This window comes from Protopterus annectens, chromosome 6.part0 (assembly GCF_019279795.1).
Source record: "Protopterus annectens isolate FY-2018-M chromosome 6.part0, PAN1.0, whole genome shotgun sequence".
NCBI classification, from domain to species: Eukaryota; Metazoa; Chordata; order Ceratodontiformes; family Protopteridae; genus Protopterus; species Protopterus annectens.
In genome coordinates, this window is record NC_056737.1 from 1,196,722,429 (window position 1) to 1,196,742,901 (window position 20,473).

At 37.6% G+C, this 20,473-nt stretch overlaps 1 protein-coding gene across 1 annotated transcript in view; it reads left to right on the plus strand.

The window, feature by feature from the left end:
* Positions 1 to 2,644: 2,644 nt before the first annotated feature.
* The window catches only part of LOC122804754 (polyunsaturated fatty acid lipoxygenase ALOX8-like), a 730,466-nt gene continuing 712,637 nt past the window's right edge, over positions 2,645 to 20,473 (plus strand). Inside the window, exon 1 of the mRNA XM_044074818.1 lies at positions 2,645 to 2,751. Coding sequence (XP_043930753.1) covers positions 2,667 to 2,751 — 85 coding nt within the window. The 5' untranslated portion in view covers positions 2,645 to 2,666. The remainder of the gene's footprint in view (positions 2,752 to 20,473) is intronic.

Here is a 20,473-nt window from a genome sequence, read left to right on the forward strand (position 1 = left end):
TGTACTTGGTTTTATGTTTAATGCCTAACTTGTGAGTAAATGGCTGATAGTTTAGATAATTATACTTCACCAGTACAATATATGAGTGCTGATATAGATAGGTGTGATGGAGAGATGAGGATCAGAAGTGTATACTATAGCAGTACAATATATGAGTGCTGATATAGATAAATGTGATGGAGAGATGAGGTTCAGAAGTATTTTGGTTGGACCACACAGTAAGAGTTTTGTTGGAATTGTAAGGTTAATAGATGTTGGCAGAATGTTAAGTTTTCAAGTAGACGAAGAGCTCATGAGCAACTGAGGTATGAGTAATTATATGAGAAATATTTCTAAAATATAAGAAATGAGGGAGTTTGAAAGGAAAGAGTATGAGGATGCAGTTAAGATAGGAAGCAGTGAGGGTTTATGTGGGTAAAGTCGAAGTTGAAATGTTGAATAATAGATAGGCACTGCTGGGGAGGGGTTTGAGTAAGAATAGATATAGTGCAAAGTAATATGTGAGGGAAAAAGATGTTGGAAATGATACTAAACATTAGATGGAAGTTGGGAAACAAGTAAATAGAAATAGGAGTGTCTGCATTACTGTGGTAAAGTTGTTTGGAGAGGGTTAGGGACTGAGTGTCACAGGTGAAGGGTGCATGTGGGAAGTATAATGGCAGAGTAAGAGGGAGTGGGTGGGAATTGGGGGTAGGGTAGGGGTGGAGAGCAAAGCAAAGCTAAATGTTGCTGACTTCCCACCCTCGGGGTAATTATTGCACAGAACAATCAGTTTATAGCTAGTACAGAGCAATTAAGAAGGAGGCATAAAACAGAACAGTTTTTATTAATTTACTGAAGCAGACACCAAACAGCTAGAGAGACAAAGTAACTGGCATATACGGTGTACTCTATTGGTTAGGAGAAAGGACTGTGGCCAACTTAGTAAGTGGTCATTAGATTGCAAGGACTGCTCCATAAGGGATATGTCACAGACACTTTCCAGCACAGGGCAGGCATGTATTTGATTAGTTAAAGTTCATGCACAGTGAGGCTGTTCATGTTAAACTTGCTTACATTGCAGAATGGCAACATTCATACAAAACGTTCCTGGTTAGTTGTTTCACTGCTACTAGTATTGACATTCTTTTTGAATATAACTGTTTTCTATCATACCCACTCACACTTACTCACTTACTCACTGTCACTCACTTACTCACTCACTGTCACTCACTTGCATGCTCACTCACTCACTCACTCACTCACTCACTTGCATGCTCAATCTCTCATGTACACGACAGTTTGCACATTACTGGAATTACACCCGCTGCTCTTACACATCTTACTTTTCTTTTGTATCAAAAATCATATGATCTTATTTAATTAGAATGGAATGGGGCTATTTATCTACTGCTCCATCTTGTCCTGTGTGATTTCTTGTGCTGATGAATTAACGAGAACCTGCAGCAGTGCTATTTATAAAAGGAAGCCATGTGTATACCTATGTCAGTGCATGCAGGTGTAAGCCTGTTTTGGTTGACAAGGGAAAGAAGGCACAGCCTGTGAAATTTCAAGTCAGAAGGTGCAGATGTAAGTTGGGCTATAACTCAAATGTTATGATTCATTGTTATCATTGTAATATTTCAAGATCTACTGCTACGTTAAGTATATGTGTTACCCACAACTGTACTTTATGCAGAATCCTAGGCAGACATTATAAGTCTGAGCAGAGACGATGTATCAGAATTTACTCAGATGCCCAGATCATTATAACATTGTAACATAATACTGTGATGCATAGATTGTGTGTCAGATACACCTGTACAGCTTCTTACTGAAAATCAAATGAAGGTTATTGAGCTGAAAACAATCTGCACAAAAATTCTCAACTGAATTTCAACTAGATTTGTTAGAAGGATGGGGTAATGCGTGTTTTCCCCTTGTCATTCTGAGGTATACTAACTATGGAGTTAAATATAATGAAGAATGGGTACAAGGACAAATGGAAAGCAAAGCTCCCCCCCATCTTAGTTAACCCACTTAGGCTGAAACTTTCAAATGAACATTTGTCCAAATGTGGCTACTTTGCCCGCTGACCAAGTCTTTTATGGTGGAATGACTTGACTCACTATGTCAAGTTATTACAATAAAATGAGGGGGTAGCTGCACCTGCAATTCAGTCTGTGCATGCTTCAATTGGGAGGGGGGGCTGGATTCTGTAAGTTATCCTTTGCAGTTTCTGAGTTAGGTAGGATTTAAATTAGCATCAGTAACAGCATTCACTTGCTGTCTTGAATCTGGTGGTTTACAGACTGTTAGGAGATATATTTTTTCAATAAGCCATGCTCAGAACAGCCTTTTAGGGGTAATCCAGCAACTGAGGTAGTGGCAGAAACAGGTTAAATAATTTAAGAAGTATTTAAGATACACCTTTAGTTATATGAATGTCAAGAGTAAAGAAAAATAAAGTACTCCTAGTTCTAAGAAATACTGTAGTACTGCAACAGCCAAGAAAGTGCTCAGTTCTTCATGTTCTTATCTTTTTCAGATATTTGTTCTTTTTTGATATGTAACATTTATATTTATATAGAAGTGCGTACATGCACATTTGTATGAAACTAAATATTTAATAACGTCCTATTTCTTTTGTCTTCTTTTTCTTCTTGTAAAGTGCCTCTTTAGAAACCATGAAGAAAATTAGGAATTTAGGTCGGACCTGGACAAGACTGGATGACTTTGAAAGAATATTCTGGTATCCAACTCCAGTAGCAGGTTTGTTATTTATTACATAGTTAATACAGTTAAAAATAATAATCTCCTGACCGACAAATCATTCCGGGTGTTACAATTGTACATTGGTATGACTGTGTCTCACTTACAATTAATTAAATACCTTCTGAAGTTTCCATGCTAATGACAGAAAACAAGAAATGTATTTACTATTGTGTGATTCTGTGATCTTTAGTCTTACAGAGGGTAATTTACAAGATTCATAATTCTACAGAGGTTGGATTTAGTTCCAAGATCTGTAAACTTACAGAGATAATGTGGGATAACATTTTGGTGATCTATACATTTAAAGTAAGATTCCCATAGTTGTCTCCTGATATATAGTTTTTCAGACTAGTGGGAGCAAAAAAGGCTTTGTAATGGTCCCTTTTTTGACAGGTTTACAGTATAAATACTCCATAAAAAAACTCCATCTTCTATAGCCTTTCTATACAAAGATTCCTTATCAGTTCCCTAATCTGTAGCCTTTTAGAGTAAAACTATATAATTAATAGGTTCACACTGAAAAGGTCCCATGATCTATAGCCTTACAATGTAGAAGCTGTTTAATGGTTCTTTGGTACAGAGTCTTATAGTCTGGATATTCTATAATGATTCCATGATTTATCACTTTGTGGTACAGAGGTTCCATGAAGCCCAGGAAATAAATGGTACTGCTATGTGGGGTCAGCACTCCCACAAAATAAATGATGGGGTCAGATGTATCTTTTGAGACAGGCAGTGTTAAACTTCACTGCTAGGGAAGGCTATATATCTTTGATGTGAGCGGAGAAAAGTACAAGGCAGATATAATTGATCTTACCTGTAAGCATAGCATTAGTTCTGAAACCAGACTTTCTCAGGTGTGATTTATCTGTGAATGTGGGATTTGTCCATCTTGACAGGCAAAAAGATAGTGTGGCCAGAGTCACAACCCTGTGGCTTGGGGTGAAGTTTTTGACAGTAAATGAGATATTCACTTTAATATTGCAGTGATTTACAGAGAAGGAAAGCTAGTTATGTTTTTTTTCATACATATGCTTTCTTGGGCCAATACATAACTCTCAACCTCTTAGCACAAGAAATCTGATCAAAGCCTTAAAATAATGAGGGACAAAGGCAGAAGAACAGGGACAGATTTCAAATATTCCTCTTACAAAGTTAGAAATTAACAAGATAACATGTTTTGTGTTAACATGTATTTTCTGATGGATATGAAGTTTGAAACTCAGATGTCTTTCATTGTTTAGTGACTCAGTGATTTGCCAAAAAAGCATACAGTTTATGAGGAATACACCAAAAATATCAGGAAAAATCTGGACATTCTGCAAAAATCAGGACAGTTGTGAGGTATGGACCAGTAGAACATGGACTAGATAAACTGCACACATGAAAAGAAACTTTCTGCAGAAAACTAAATAGATATTTATTAAATGCACTGATATTCCTATGTCATATTACAAATCAGTATAAGTGTATTAATGTCATAATTAATTGCAATGAAACACTAGAAAACATAATGATAAAAAAGTAGTAAGTAATGTGAAAAATCCCTAAGAATGGAAGAAATGCAGGCCTAGTCAAGACTGCAATTACACTGATACAACATATATAATATTCATGTAGACTGAAGTAATCTTGCCTGTATAATACAGCTAATGGAATCTGAAAGCAAGTTCCAGAACTGTGGTATCACTGGAGAGAGTCCAGTGGCCTCTGTAAGGAAATTAAAAGATGGGCTTCTGCAGGTAAACTGAATCCATAGCTTGTGACTGAAAGCTGTGACTTTGGTTGGGTTCAGGAATGTTACTTGAAAGATCAGAGAAATGAGTGTTGAAGAGCAGCTAATGGGTAAGATAACTAAGCTGAAGACTGGTACTTCCTGCTGTAGGGAGCCACATAACTCTGGTGACTGTCCCACAGACTGACACATTCTGTGATATGGAACCACCTACCTCTGGTGACTGTCTGGCAGACTGGCACATTATGTGATATGAAACCATTTTGCTCTGCTGGCTGACCCACAGGCTGTCACATTTTGTGAGGAGAAGCCACCTAGACCTGGTGACTATCCCACAGGCTGGCACATTTTGTAATGAGAAGCCACCTAGACCTTGTGACTATCCCACAGGATGACACATTTTGTGATGAGAAGCCACCTAGACCTGGTGACTATCCCACAGGATGACACATTTTGTGATGAGAAGCTACCTAGACCTGGTGACTATCCCACAGGATGACACATTTTGTGATGAGAAGCTACCTAGACCTAGTAACTATCCCACTGATGCTGACAGTAATCAGTGAAGATGATAAATCTGCACACTTTCTTCATGGCAGCTTGTAGAGATACATTCTTTGCCAGCACAAAACTCAGAATGTGTATTCCATTTTCAGTAACATTTGCATTCCTCATCTCTAGTTAATGACACAAAAGAACAAGAATGTGGTGTAGATAATTGGTTCAACCAACAACTGAACAAAAGTAAACCAAAAACAAAAGAGGATGGACTGATTCTCCTCACTAGTTACTCTATCAACTTCATGGCTCATTTGTGTGATTTTTGTGGACTACTACTTCCTTCTACAAAAGGGATGTCATCCTCCCCCCTGAGCCTGGCTTGGTACCATTCTAGAAATGTTACCATATTTTGAGGGTTCTACACTGTCATATTTTCCATTCATGGCACCACTGTGCCTACCAGGATTGAGCAATTTTTTAATCCTGGGTCTTATGCAATCAGCTTTCTTTTTTTAATTTTTAATCTACTTCTGTCAATGATATATGCTATATAAATACAGTCTATATATCAGTATTGTTTTGGTGAGATATTGTGAAAAACAGGGTCCACCCCATGAAGGTACTCACTAAGACTTGAGGATTAATTCAATTCCAGCAATACTGCTTTCCTTTGCTTGCTGATTTATCATCACTTTATTTAGACCCCTTAGATTCTATCCAGTATTATTAAATGCATGTTGATGTAATTTACAAGAAAAGGGATATCTAACTGGCTGCATGTTGTATAACCAAAATAATAGTGCAGGGAATTTTGGCTCACTGGTCTCTTGTCTCAGACTTGAACACAAGTTCCTTGATATTATCTAGGATGACATTCCTTTCATACAGAAAGGTTCTTGTCTTCAATATCACTGAGACAGTGCGAACTCTTTATTAGAACATAACACAGACTATTCGCAGCATTCATCAGCATCTCCTTGTTGGGTAACAGATAACTATGCCACGTATAACAGTTTTAGCATTAACCATTACACTACAGCAGCAGCAGAATAAGATAAGTGGGCAGCCAACATGTGACAGTGGAGTATTGTAGCACAGCAGTGTACCTGTCGTGCCACACTTTCTCCAAGGGCAGTAATCTCAATTTATTTTATTTTATTTATCCATTTTTGACTGGGCTAGTTCCAATAGGCCAGTAGTATCTTTTCAGGGGAGACCCTAGGTGGTACTGACATTGCTAGGGGACATTTGAACAGTGTATTGGGAACTTCCCCTATTCTTTGGAGGAGAGGATATGAAATACTCTTTGCAGCTGCTAGGTGGCACTAGAGGGATGCTACTGCAGTTCCAGGAATCCCATGATGGAGGAGAGTGCAGCAGAGCTGGAAACAGGAGCAAGTGAAAACTTAGCGAAGGAAGGAGAAGATGAATTGGCTGTTACAGAGTTGAAAAATGGAGGACTGGAGAATGAGGCAAAGCCAAAGGAATGAGAAGAAACTAGATGGAGTGACATGCTGAAGAGAGTATAACAAGAAGAACAAGCTGAGAGACTAGAAGCACAAACAACTGATTGTGAAGGGAAAACAACAGCTGTATTTTCAGCTGGCGGGGTAACCAGTTTTCAGGGTTTACCTCTGCAACAGTTTTTTTGTTACAAGAAAGAAAAAGTTATGGAGATGCAGCAAAGCAAAGAAGGATGGAAGAAGGAATGGAGAGAGAGAACAAACAGTTGCAGTTTCTCAATAACCACGGAGAACATAACCAGTGATAAGAATAAAAAGTAAACACGATGCCAGTGTGAACAAGTAAGATATCATGGATAGTTTTATTTTACCATTAGGATTTAGCAACAGTGACACGATAGCATTAATGTATTTGGGAGCTGAAAAATGTTTGTGACGTGACACCTGAAAGATTTAACTTGCTGGAAGAAAATTATGGCTGAGACTGAAAAAAAAAGAAATTCAATAGAACCACAAAAAGACTATTTATTTCAGAGCTTGGAAATGCAATTAAAAAAGAGAATAAATATGCAATATAGGTCTTCATATAAGCATGAGTCGAAGCTGTTTTTTTTTTTCTAACACAATAATTGTGCATGGTAAGAGAGAATTTGTTAGGTACTGTGGTCAACCAAAAACAAGTTATTTCTGTCGGGATGAAAATCACTTGGTACAAGAGTGTAACAAACAGTGGTATGACCAATGCAGACAGAGGGGGCACACAGCAAAAAAAAAATGTAAGCCCTTTTGTAGAAAATGTAAAGAATTTCAAAAGTTCTGATTTGAATATCCCATATTAGAAAAAGAAAGAGCAGATGAAGAGGAAAGCTCAGGAGAAAGAAAAACAGTAGAAAATATTATTACAGATGTTGAAAAAGAATGTGGTACTGGGAGGGGGATATTGAAGAGAGGAAAAACAATGATGAGGTAAGAAATAACACTTCAAAGTCAGGATATTAATACACAGGAAGAGAACAGATTTTCAATTTTAGAAAGAAAAGAAGAAAAAGAGGGAGAAATTGAGACAGGAGAAAAATAAAAACAAGATGAAAAATTAATTGGTGAGAGACTTAGCAAGAGGAAAAATATGATCTAAAGACTTACAAAAAATGAAAAGATGGTGTAGTTATTTTAGAGTTAAATGGGAATATAACTTAGAAATTATGTAAGATGTTTGCTGGTGGTGGAATGCTGTCAAATATAAAACATGGATGTTTTTGCTTGCTAGATACTAGATGTAACAAAGAAGAAAAGGGGAAATGAAAGGAAACAGGCAGTTTTTTGAGGGTGAATTGTTTGGTTGGTAGGAAATTAAACATGTTCTGGAATAGAAATTCTTATACAAATGAAGAAATGAGAACTTTAGATGTAACAACAGTAGTACCAGGAAGGGTGGTGATATGTGATATGAGAATGAGACAAAACTGTACGAGATTAATTGTGAATTGTGAAAAAGAAAAAAAAGCAGTATTTTGAAAAATAAATCAATAAATTTGTATTAGTAAATATGTCAATAGTGATGGTGATGGTAGGAGAGAAGAGAAAGCAGTATTAAGATATTAAAGGAGTTAATAAAATGTGGGGATTTAAAAGTAGGAAAGAATAGAGATTTGACATATAAAGGGGGATTTTTAAGACTAACAATGGTTATATAATGTATTCTTAAGACATGAAAGAAATAACTGGGGTATAGATGGGAGAATTTTCAGATCATAGAGCAATATGGGCTGAAATAGGGGACTGCAGTGAAATAAAGGACTGAAAAGAGATGAAGTTAACTGTAGAAATTAAAAAGGAGGAAGAAATGATAAGAGTTAAAGAAAATGCTATAATGATAGAAGAAATAGAAAGGGTGATACAAGAAGGTAAGAATGAATCAGTGCCAGGAACACATGGTATAAGTTATGAGCATTATAAAGAAATTAATAAAGGTGAAAGATAATTAAAAAAATAAATTGAGGAAGGTATAATGGAAGAAGGCATGTGTGTTGGCGTGACAAAATGTATATGGATAAAGGATGAAGGAAAAGATATAAAAAATTGGAGAGCCCATTACCCTAAGGAATACTTTCTATAAAATATTTATGAAAATATTACAAGAAAGGATGGTGAATGTATTGGATGATGATGTAGAAGAGGAAGTGTATGGTATAAAAGGAAACGCGGTGAAAGAAATGTTAATTATAGTGAAATAAGTAGTTGAGATAATACTGAAAGAAAGTAAAGAAATAAAACTGATAGGATGTGACATAGTAAAGCATTTGATAAGGTGAGCCATGCAGCAATGAGGCAGATTTTACAGATATATGGCTTAGGAGAAAAATATTAATAAAGAAATGTTATGAAAATGCATGGGTACAAGTTATGATAAATAGATAGATGGAAAAATAAGTATTAAGGGATGAATAAAATAGAGATGCCCAATGAGTATGTGCTTATTGGTACTAGTAATGAATACAATAGTACAGGCATACATGTATGAAATAAGAGAGGCAAGATGTGAGATGGAAAGAAATATTACATTACCAATACATATGACATATGCAGATATTTGAGTTACACAACAAAAACAAGGTATGGAGAAGTGAGGTTGTACTAATAATTGAATAGCTGTTTAAAAAGCTGGCCTACAGTTAAACAAAATGAAGTGTAAAGGATTTGGTGAGATAAAAATAAATAAATGTAATATATTTCACAAGAAAGTAAGTAAGTAAAGTTCTTGGGAGTGACATTTGGTGAGTATGAAAGTATAATAAGTCAATGGAGAGCGATGCTGGAACAAATAAAGATTTTTAGCTTGGAGTAAACATTTACTTATCCTTTTAAAAAAGACATATATGTGGATACAGGTATATGTCACTTAATCAAAAGTTTAATTCATCGAACTTTTATTCATTGACCACTATATATCGAACAACATTTCAACGATTGACAAACTCTTTCCCAGGTTAAGGAAGCACTTGGCCAACACCACAACTTTAGGCTTTTCCCCACCATTGTGTGATTGAGGAGTTGCTATATATAGTTAGGGGGTGTCCCCCACATTAGGGGGTGTGGTTGGTGAAGCTCCTGACTTGGGTGTGTTTGACGTTGTGTGATTTGTGTTCCAGTGTGCCATTGACCAATTGATTCTTTACCCTGGGAAAGATTTTGTTGATCATTGAAATGATGTTTGATATATAGGGGTCAAGGAATAAAGGTGCAATGAATTAAACATTTGAATAAGTGATATAGACCAGCTGAATACATACTGTATGTATTAGGAAAAATAGCATTTTTAAGGTGAATATATGTGTTTCATACTTAAATGAAAAGGCGTTATTAGAAGTTTTTTTAGCTTCATTTGAGGCTCAAGGCTGAACTCTGTGAGAAGACGAATAATTTATAATAAAAATTAAGGTGGTTTAAATGTAAAACAATCCAGCAGTGCACTTAGCATTTATGCATTTATTTTGGGTAATGAGAAAGGTAAAAGAAAGACAAAAGGAAATAGAAGATAAGATGTTATATGAAAAATATAAGATGTATTTAAAAAAAAAAAACAAGGACAAGAAAAGAAAAAAGGAACAGGATGGAAGAAAAAGAACATGTTAAAAATGAAATAATGGAAGTTAAAAGCAGGTGAAGTTAACGGGAGAAGAAAATAATTCTATAATGTGATTTTAGAAAAAAAATTGTGTACCTGTGAAAGGAATTAAAAGGAGATAAAAAAGGCAATAAAAGACAGAAGAAAAAGTTTTGAAAGTTTTTATGAAACAGATGATTTTTTGGGGAAGAATTTTATTATACAACTTACCAATGAAAAGGACTCTGACAGAAAATGTGTTGGCTGTAATAAAGAAAAAACAATAAAACATTGTTTCTTGGATTGCTAAAAGAATTTTGGGAAAAGTTTAAAAATTAATATAGATAGGAAGGATTTAAATGTATACATATGAATATAATATTATATGGGAGTATGATATAGTAAAGAAATGTGATACAGATAAATAGGATAAAGTACTGCTTGTGACATTATGTGTGCTGAGGAATAAAAGATGTAGGAATCTGTTATATGATATAAAAATGGAAGAGGATGATTTATTAGCTGAAATAAGATGCCTGCGGAAGAAAGAGTTGGGGGATAGAAAGTAAATATAAAAAAAAATAATGAAAGAAATAGAACAGATTAGTTAAGTTCTTTCATGTTGATAACTTGTCTTTTTGTCATGATAACATGTAAATAATGTTAAGTATGAATGTAAAAAAAAGGAGTGTGCAAATAATGGATTCATTTTAAACATGACATAAAATGAATGTAAATGTTAATAAAACACCCCTACTCTTTTTGATAGATGCTGTTGAATCTTGTACATCCATCTGAGGTATCACCAACTCAAGAAGATGAGGCCTTGGTTTAGCATCTCATAAACACACACACACACACACACACACACACACACACACACACACACACACACACACACACACACACACACACACACCAGCCCCCAGATTAAAGAAACTCTGTGCAAGAATAAGACTATTCTTGCACGAAGTGGTTTGTGTCCATTTTGAACAGCAGTAAACCTTGCATATTGATGAAGGCATGTTGCTGTTTAATCTACATGGACACGAACCATGAACAAGTGCAGAAGGTGTGTCCAAGTAGTGCACAGACACTAAACATGCCCGCTGCACTCAGAAGGTGCCATATGGCACTTTCTAAGCTGGACTGGCGTAATATTAGAGCTTTGCTCTATTATTATTATGCCAGTATGTTTTTTTCCGTGGACACTGAAATGTAAAAATGATCAACAAGAAAGCAATGCAGGGGGTATGTGCAGGTTCTGTGACATACCTCCTGCATTACTAAAGTGCCATACAACACTTATGTAACCTGCTAAAGCAGGAAATGTGTGCAAATGCACACATAATGGGGGATAAATCCCCCAAAAGTGAAAAAGCACAAATATAACCCCACAAATATAGAAAATTGATAGAGAACACATCATGCATTACCATGAATTATGGAAGGGTGGAAGTCTGAAAGCAAATGTATGCCAGTATCCCCTCACAGCAGTGCATGTTAACAAAGGCACAAATGATGGGGCGAATAAATACTACATCAGGGACACGCCTGAAAAATTGCTCTCACACACTTAGAAAGTTGATAGATAACAAGATATGTATTAGCAGGACTCTCTGAAGGATAGAAGCATGAAAGCCATCAATGCCGGTATTTCACGATTGCAGTCTCAAGTAGTTGTCAGAACACCCCAATACACACGCATATAACCTAATAATATAATAATATATACTTTTTTTCACTAGCCTAAGGAATGTTTAGCTAAGTGGGCGTGCACTTTATGGCCGTCCACTTAGCATAGCTTAAACATCCCATAGGACCTAAATGCAAATAGACAAGTGAAATTTCCAAGCTAGGTTAGTGTAGTGGTTAGAGTTATGGCTTTGCCGGCAGGCATTCACTGTTCAAGTTCCAAGAGAGACAACATATTCTCCTATGTGAATGTAGTGTTAAAATTATTTTAGTAAACTTAAATTATGTTGCAACTTTTTTTGTCAACCAGGGTAGTGTAGCAGTTCAAAGTGAGATATCAGTGTAGAAAAGATGTGAAACCCCCATATAAACACAAGTGCCCCATACAGTATAGTCACACAAAAATATAATTTAATGAAAGCACATAGGGAGATGTCATGGAAGGTAAACGTAAAATTATAATGTGTATATAAATATTATTTTATAATATAAAATTATAAGTATAATGTGCTTAAATGTGCCTTAATCACTCTGTATTCATCAGACCTTGTTCTGCCCAACAACAAAATAATCAGCCCTGCCAAGTCATGAAACTGGGATGATGTCCTCTGCAAGCACAGAAAAATACCACTACACCATATGAGCTGTGAAAATGTGTAATACTTTAACAAACATATTATGCATTCTGGTCATTTAACATTAATGAAAAAAAAAAACTGCAGTCCCAAGTGTCAAACCCATAACCATGAACTCTATAGTCGGAGGAATGTATCACTACATCATCTGAGTTGTAGGAACTAATGTTGCTTTTTCAAACATATCATGTAATAGAGGAATATAGACACACACACACACACACACACACACACACACACACACACACACACACACACACATATATATATATATATATATATATATATATATATATATATATAAAATATATGTCTGATGAAACATAGATATGAACAAGTAGAGTCATAATATAGATATACCTATATAAAAATATAAAAGAAAAAAAAATATATATATATATATATATATATATATATATATATATATATATATATATATATATATGGGTCTACTATACATGGGTCTACTATATGCGGTCAAATTGCATTTGGTTGAAAATGATTTCAGGCAGTTCACTTCACCGAAAATGCATTTCACTGAAAACCCATTTGGTCGAATTCCATTTGGTCGAAAATGGAATATAGCCCCTTCTCCACTGCAATGTGACCCTGGAGTGACAATATAAAGTTAGGGAGATGGGGGCACAGCCCCCCACATTGGGGGATGTTGGTGTAGCCCCCACCTAATTGCAGTGTATGCACTATTTTATACATGTGTATCCATTAAAATACATTGAAACATATAACGTCAGTAAAAAATAGTTGCAAAATGTGGGGTCCTATGCCACCACACCTCCCCTAACTTTATATTCTCCAGGGTCACACTGCAGTGAGGCAGGGGCTATATTCCATTTTTTGACCAAATGGAACTCGACCAACAGTAGACCCATATATATATATATATATATATATATATATATATATATATATATATATAAATATATGTATATATATATATATATATATATATATATATATATATATATATATATATATATATATATATATATATATATATATATATATATATATATATATATATATATATATATATATATATATATATATATATATATATATACACATACATGGTTCCCCTTCACAAGCTCGAGTTACTGAAAGCTCGAAATTCATAAGCTCGAGCCCAGAATCTCGAGTTTTAGCAACTCAAAATTGTGAAGGGGAGACAATCAAAAAAAAAAAGGAAGTTTACTTACATGTATGCAGGGAGCCGAGTCCCCCTGCACTCTCCCTGCTTAAATATATCAGCTCCATAACCGCACTATAGCGGAGGAACAGAAATTCTCCCATTATGCGCTTCTGTATACAGCGCGGAACAGGAGATTTCCCTCATCCCCATTGTAGCGTGATCTCAGAGTTGGTATATTTAAGTAGGGGGGTGTGTTGGGGTGCAGGGGGGATTGCCCCCCTGCAAAAACATTGTAAAGACATTTTTGAATGTCTTTTACGTCTGCTTTAGAATTTCGAGTTGCTGAAAACTCAAGATTCTGGGCTAGAGCTTATGAATTTCGAGCTTTCAGCAATTTGAGATTCTAAAGGGGAACCATATACATATATATGTATGTATATGTATATAACATGCAGTGTAGTTATACTTCAGAACCATCCCTCTCAACCTGTTAGTGCAAGACACCTGTACAAAGTACTAAAAAGGGGAGAAAAGGCCACATATACAGACATATTTCAAATATTGCTGTTACAAATGAAGACATTTGTTACAGCAACAGGGTATGTTTCAGCAGACAATTACTGAAGGATATGAGGACGGAAACTGAAATGTTATGCCATTATTTACTGACATAAATTCTTGGATCATCACTGTGATTTACCAGACAAATACAAATAAATTGTGGAACTGAACAAAAGTATGGGCCAAACATCCGGACATTCTGTGAAAATCCTGGCAGTGGAGAGGTATGCTCAGAACCCCTTAGTGCAAAGAATCCAGGCCAATCCTGACAAAGTGGGGAGACAAAGGCTTAGAATAGGGACATATCCAAAAATACGTGAGTAGATAAGCTGAGAAAGCTGATGTAGTAACACTGTATGTCCTAACATATATCGACTGAAATATCACAATTCCATGACTTAATTGCCCCTCATTAGTTAGTGACCTCAATCCCCACATCATCCCACTGATGTGTCAGGAATACACAAAGATATCAGCAAGACAACTGGACATCCTATGAACATGTGGACATAACACAACATAAGGAAACTACACTGAGCTACCGTGCAATCAAACTGACATAACACTACCCAAGTCCATCTCTTGGGCTGCACACATGCATTAGCAAATATAACAGGCACTACAGGGATGTAACACTAGTGGAAAACTGACACTGGTGTGAAATTGCATACCCCCAAACAATTGCACCACAGTTACAGTGACATACCATAAGCAAACTGAACGCTACAGTATAATGACTGTGTGAGCACCAAAATCCCATTTGCCATTCACACATTACCCCTACATATACTGCCCCAATTTGCAATGTAGTGGGAATCCTGAGGTGTTACAGGACATGCCATGGTCTGCATGTACAAACATATACAGGAGATAGGGAACCAGAAACTGGAGCAGCATGCACAGGCAGATAGAAAGGGCCCATGACACTCACATGTACCCCCTTCCTACACAACCCAAATAACATGTACACACTACACTGCTACACAATCCTGACAGTCTTTATCAATGGGCAGCCATACACAGACCTCTCAAATGTACAGTTTCTTACAGAATGTATAGGCACAGGACTCGTATCTATGGCCACTTCCTTGTTACAAGTCTGGGGGTCTATGACATCACTGGGAGGGATAGTAGCAGGAATGAATGCAATAAATAATGATACTACATACCTCTGAACCTCTTAGTGCATGACATCTGGACAAAGTCTGACATAATTGGGGGTTAGAGGTCCAAACACGGGGGTATATTGGACATATTGCTGTTATAAATGAAGGCAGTTGCTGGTGTTACCAGCTTTGTTGTAACATATCTTTTCTGAGGGATATGAAGTCAGTAACACCAATGGATGTTAGTATTTACTGACCTAACTCCCCAGAGTATCCTACTGATTAGCCAAGGACAACAACTGTCTGGGGGACAGACCAAACATATGAGCCACACATCTGGACAGTGTCTAGGCCTCTGGACAGTGTAGATGTATGACCACAGTGATATAACAGAATGGAAATCCCATGACAGCTGCCAAATATGTCATCCAGCACCTTATGAAGCACAGTAAGACCAACATGAGACTCCCCCACATCACCTCTGGCCAATTACCTATGTATATTCAAATATAGCATGCACTACAGGGATGAAACTGTAGTGAAAAGCAGAGAGTGGTGCAAAAATGTCCACCCAAAAACATTTGCACCACAGTCACAGCAACATACCAGTACCCAAAATGAACTTTAGAATAGAATGACTGTCTGAACAAACATATCCTGATTGCCAGTCACACACTACACTGACATACTGCCCCAATTCACAGTGTACTGGGAATCCTGAGGTGTTACAGGACATTGCATAGTCAGCCCCTACAAGCATACAGATCTGACAGACTGCTAGCGGCCGTAGCAGCATGCAGAGTCAGATAGATAAAGGATGTATGGCACTTACATCTGCTATTCTCCCTACCCAGCCCAACAAACATCTACACACAACACTGCTACACAATTTTGGCAGTCTGTTCACAATGGCCAGACATACATAACTGTCATATGTAGAGGTTTCCACAGAATTACCAGGGTGTGGAACAATAATCCTGGCCACCACTGCATACCATGGCCAGGAGTATGCCATGTCATTGGCATGATAACAGGAGTGCAGTTGGTAATTAATGATACACCATACCTCTGCACCTCATAATGCAGAACATCTGGACAACACTTGATGTACTTGTGGGACAGGGGGCTGGAAAGAGGGACATATCACACATAATGGTGTTACAAACTGAAACAGTAGCTGGTGTTACACGTGTTGTTGTAACATAACATCCATGAAGGATATGATGTCTGGAACACCAATGGATGTCAACAGTTACTGACTGCAATCCTCACATTATCCTACCAACCCCACAAAAACAGACATTGTTCAAAGAACAGACCAAGCATAACAGGCAAACATCTGGCCAGTCTGTGGACAGTAGGCCAGTTGAGAGGTATGTCAGAGGCATATCACTGTCAGATGTCAAGTCACCCAGTAAATGCATGTCCAAACAAACCCTGTCAATCTAGCAATACTCCATGTGTATAACAGCACTAATGACATACAATCTGTACCCAGTTCTGGAGCTTTGTCTCCCATGTTGTTGGGCTGTCTCCACATGTCCTGTGAGGTATTTTTACCAACTGTCTGTGAAGCAGTAGCCCCCACACCTCTGTAATGTCCCCCACACAGGCAAGGAAAATGGGAAAGGCCCACATGAAGGACATTCCATATGTTGCAACTAGCAGCAGTGTCCAGGCCCACACCACAATACTATGTGGGCACCTACATAGCTTTATGGCCTGATCAATACCTGACAGGACAACATCAACCCCCTCAAGGTAGGTTGAGCACCTGTGATGGACAGCAGCAATACAAAACTACTATCATATGTGGAAATAATTGCAGGATGGGCCAAGAAGGAACAGGTGCCTCATTGGAAGCCATGTCACCTTGTTCTGCACAACCAAATAAGGTCACAGGTGATGTACCATAAGGCTGTCTTTGAGTGCAAACTGGAGACATCCACCAAGGGCAATCACTAGGCCTTCCTGATGATTGTCTGCAATTCCAGAGGAAACACACATATCTGCTCTGTAGTAGTGGTCAGTAACACCACATACACATATGTTATGGATATAGGCAAACAGCTCCAGACAGGTGAAGTGCAAACATCACCCCCCCATCTCCCATAGGTGCACAGCACCTGCCCCCTTCCCCTAATGATCAGGAAGCAGGTCTGTAATGCCCTCTCAAAGGCAACACATAGAGGTCTCCATAGGCCTGATACCATTCCTGGGTGCATCCAACATGAACACAGGCATGGGCTCTTAGACCAATTCTGCAGTCTAGTCAAGCACAGCCTGAGCACTGGTGTCATCCCATCTCCATAGAGGACAGACAGAAAGTTGATAGAAAACAGGTTATGCATTAGCATTAATGTTCAGAAGGACACAAACCTGAAACTGAAATGTATGCCATTATGTCATGACAGCAGTCTTCAGTGATATGGCTGAAAACCTCAATACTCTCCATTTAATATAGTAATATAATATTAATATCCAATAGGTGATAAAAATATACAGCTCAAATCCTCAAACCAAGATAGTGTAGTGGTCAGAGACCCAGCTTTGCATGCAGGCTTATACGGTTCAAGTAATACAACAGGCAATCCAAATTTACATGGGAAAGCAGTGTTAAAAATATTAAAATGTGTGGTAAGTTATTTTTGTCACCCAGGGTACTGTAGCTGGTGTAAAATGGATGTGAGTGCATATAACATGTGAAAACACCCATGTATGCATGTTTACCATACAGTATAGTTACACCCCTTGCTACTGTAATGAAAGCACATACAGATATGTCATGTAATGGAAATCATACACACTTACTAAATGAACTCATTAGTGTGGTATATTATGAGAATGAACTGTGAGCAATGGTTAGCAATGCTCAGCTATGCTTAGCAGGTTTAACAGCACATTTATGTTATCCTCACTCCTCTCTCTGTGGTTTAAGTGTCCAAATTCACCTCCAAATTCTGTATAATTGCACAGCTGTTGCTGTATAAGAAATGGACAGCTATGGACCTTCCGTACACCAGTCCTGCACATCTGCAGCTATCTTTCATATTGTTCTTCCTCTGCGTGCCCCTTTTTCACCACTTTACTATCATCCCTTTCTCTTTTCTTTTAAAGAATTATTGCTGGTGTAAGTCTGAGTAAGCAGTGGTAAGGGGAGTAAGAGCAACAAAATTATCAGCCCTGCTAGGTCTTGAACCCACGTCACTGCAGACCACAATCAGAGCAGTGTACTACTACACCATTTCTGCTGTAGTGATGGCTGATGCTTTTTCCAACATATGCTTATTTAACAGTAGGGAAAAGATTTTGTAGAATCAGTCAAGTTTCGTATTTATACATATACACATGTATATATGTATGGAGATGCATATATAAGGACAACAATATATATATATATATATATATATATATATATATATATATATATATATATATATATATATAAAATATAAATAGTGATATACATATAAAATACACACACGCACACACACCCACACACACACACACACACACACACACACACACACACACACATATATATATATATATATATATATATATATATATATATATATATATATATATATAAAACAAGAAACTATACACACACACACACATATATATATATATATTAAAATATAATGACTGCAATATGTGCAATATGGTGGTTGCATAAGTGTGCACACCCTTAAAATGATACTTTGTTGAAGCACCATGTAAGTGACTTACAGCATTCATTCTTCTTGTGAAGGTGTCTATCAGCATGGCACATCTTGACTTGGCATTATTTGGCCACTCTTCCAAGCAAAGGTCACTGAACTCTGTCAGATTGCAAAGGCAACTCTAAGCTACAACAGAATGGCATTAAATATACTGATCCCAAGCATATTGCCAATATCCTGGCAGATCAATTTAGTGCCAATTTCACCCCCCTCACATCCCCTAAAGGGCCCATCTCAATACCAAAAGATTGCCAAATTCTGGTAATCACGGCCACACTGGTAGAAACCACACTCTCCAAAGCTAAGAATACAGCATCCATGGGACCAGATGACTTCCAGGGCTGTGTACTATATGAGCTACAAAATTAACTGGCACCTCAGCTAAGTGTCATGTTTAATCATAGCCTCACCTCAGGCTTTGTGCACACTGAGTGGCCCACATCCACAGTTATCCCACTGCACATGGGGGGATCCAACTTGGATCCCAATAACTACCGTCCCATCAGTCTGACAAGCCTGATCTGCAAGGGTATGGAATGCATTATCATGAAACTTACAAACAAAGACATTGGCAACCTTCAAATACTGGACCCCACCCAGTTTGGGTTTGTGAAGGGCCAATCCTGTCTTCTGAACCTGATTGACTTCTTCGAATCAGTTTCCAGAGCTGTGGACGAGGTAAGGCGATCCACACAGCCTATCTAGACCTTGCCAAGGCCTTCAACACCATCCCCCCACTCCGGAATCATAGATAAACTTACTAAGATGGGCATAAATCCCTATGTCACTCAATGGGTTGCCAATTGGCTTACTGACAGAGCCCAGACTGTAAAAGTAGCCGACTCCAAATCCAGCTCCAGACAAGTGACAAGTGGAGTACCTCAGGGTTCAGTCCTGGCACCACTCTTGTTTGGCATCTACGTCTCTGAAGTACAGGCCAACACTAAGGGTATCTGGTTAACAAAGTTTGCAGATGACTGCAAACTGGGAGCCATTATTGAATCCCAAAATTATGTGGATATTCTAAAAAAGAGCCTTACAGAAACAGATGCTTGGTGCCAGAGCAATGGGCTCAAGCTTAATGCCAAGAAATGTATAGTTCTCCTCTTTGGGAAAAAACATGTACCCATGAATTACCACATAGGTGGCAGTAAACTAAACACCAAAAGTGTGATGAGAGACTTAGGGACACAGGTGAACAGTGGTCTCACCTTCGATAACCACATCGCCACAACAGTCAGGAAATCCTTCTGTGTGGCACACCTCATCACTAAGGGCTTTTCATCCAGAAAAAAGGAGGTCTTTGTCCCACTGTACTCATCCCTCATTAGACCCATTATAGAGTACAATGCCCAGTTTGGTATGTACCTCACAAGACATCTGCAACAGCTGGAAAGGCTCAGCTGTTGGACATGCTCTACTTAAATAAATCCCTCAGAGACACATGTTCCAGGGATCTAAACCTTGTCATCACAATGAACAAAACATGCTGGAGGGAAAGGTTCCTGACCCAGAAACTCCCCATACTCTGGAATAGACTGCTC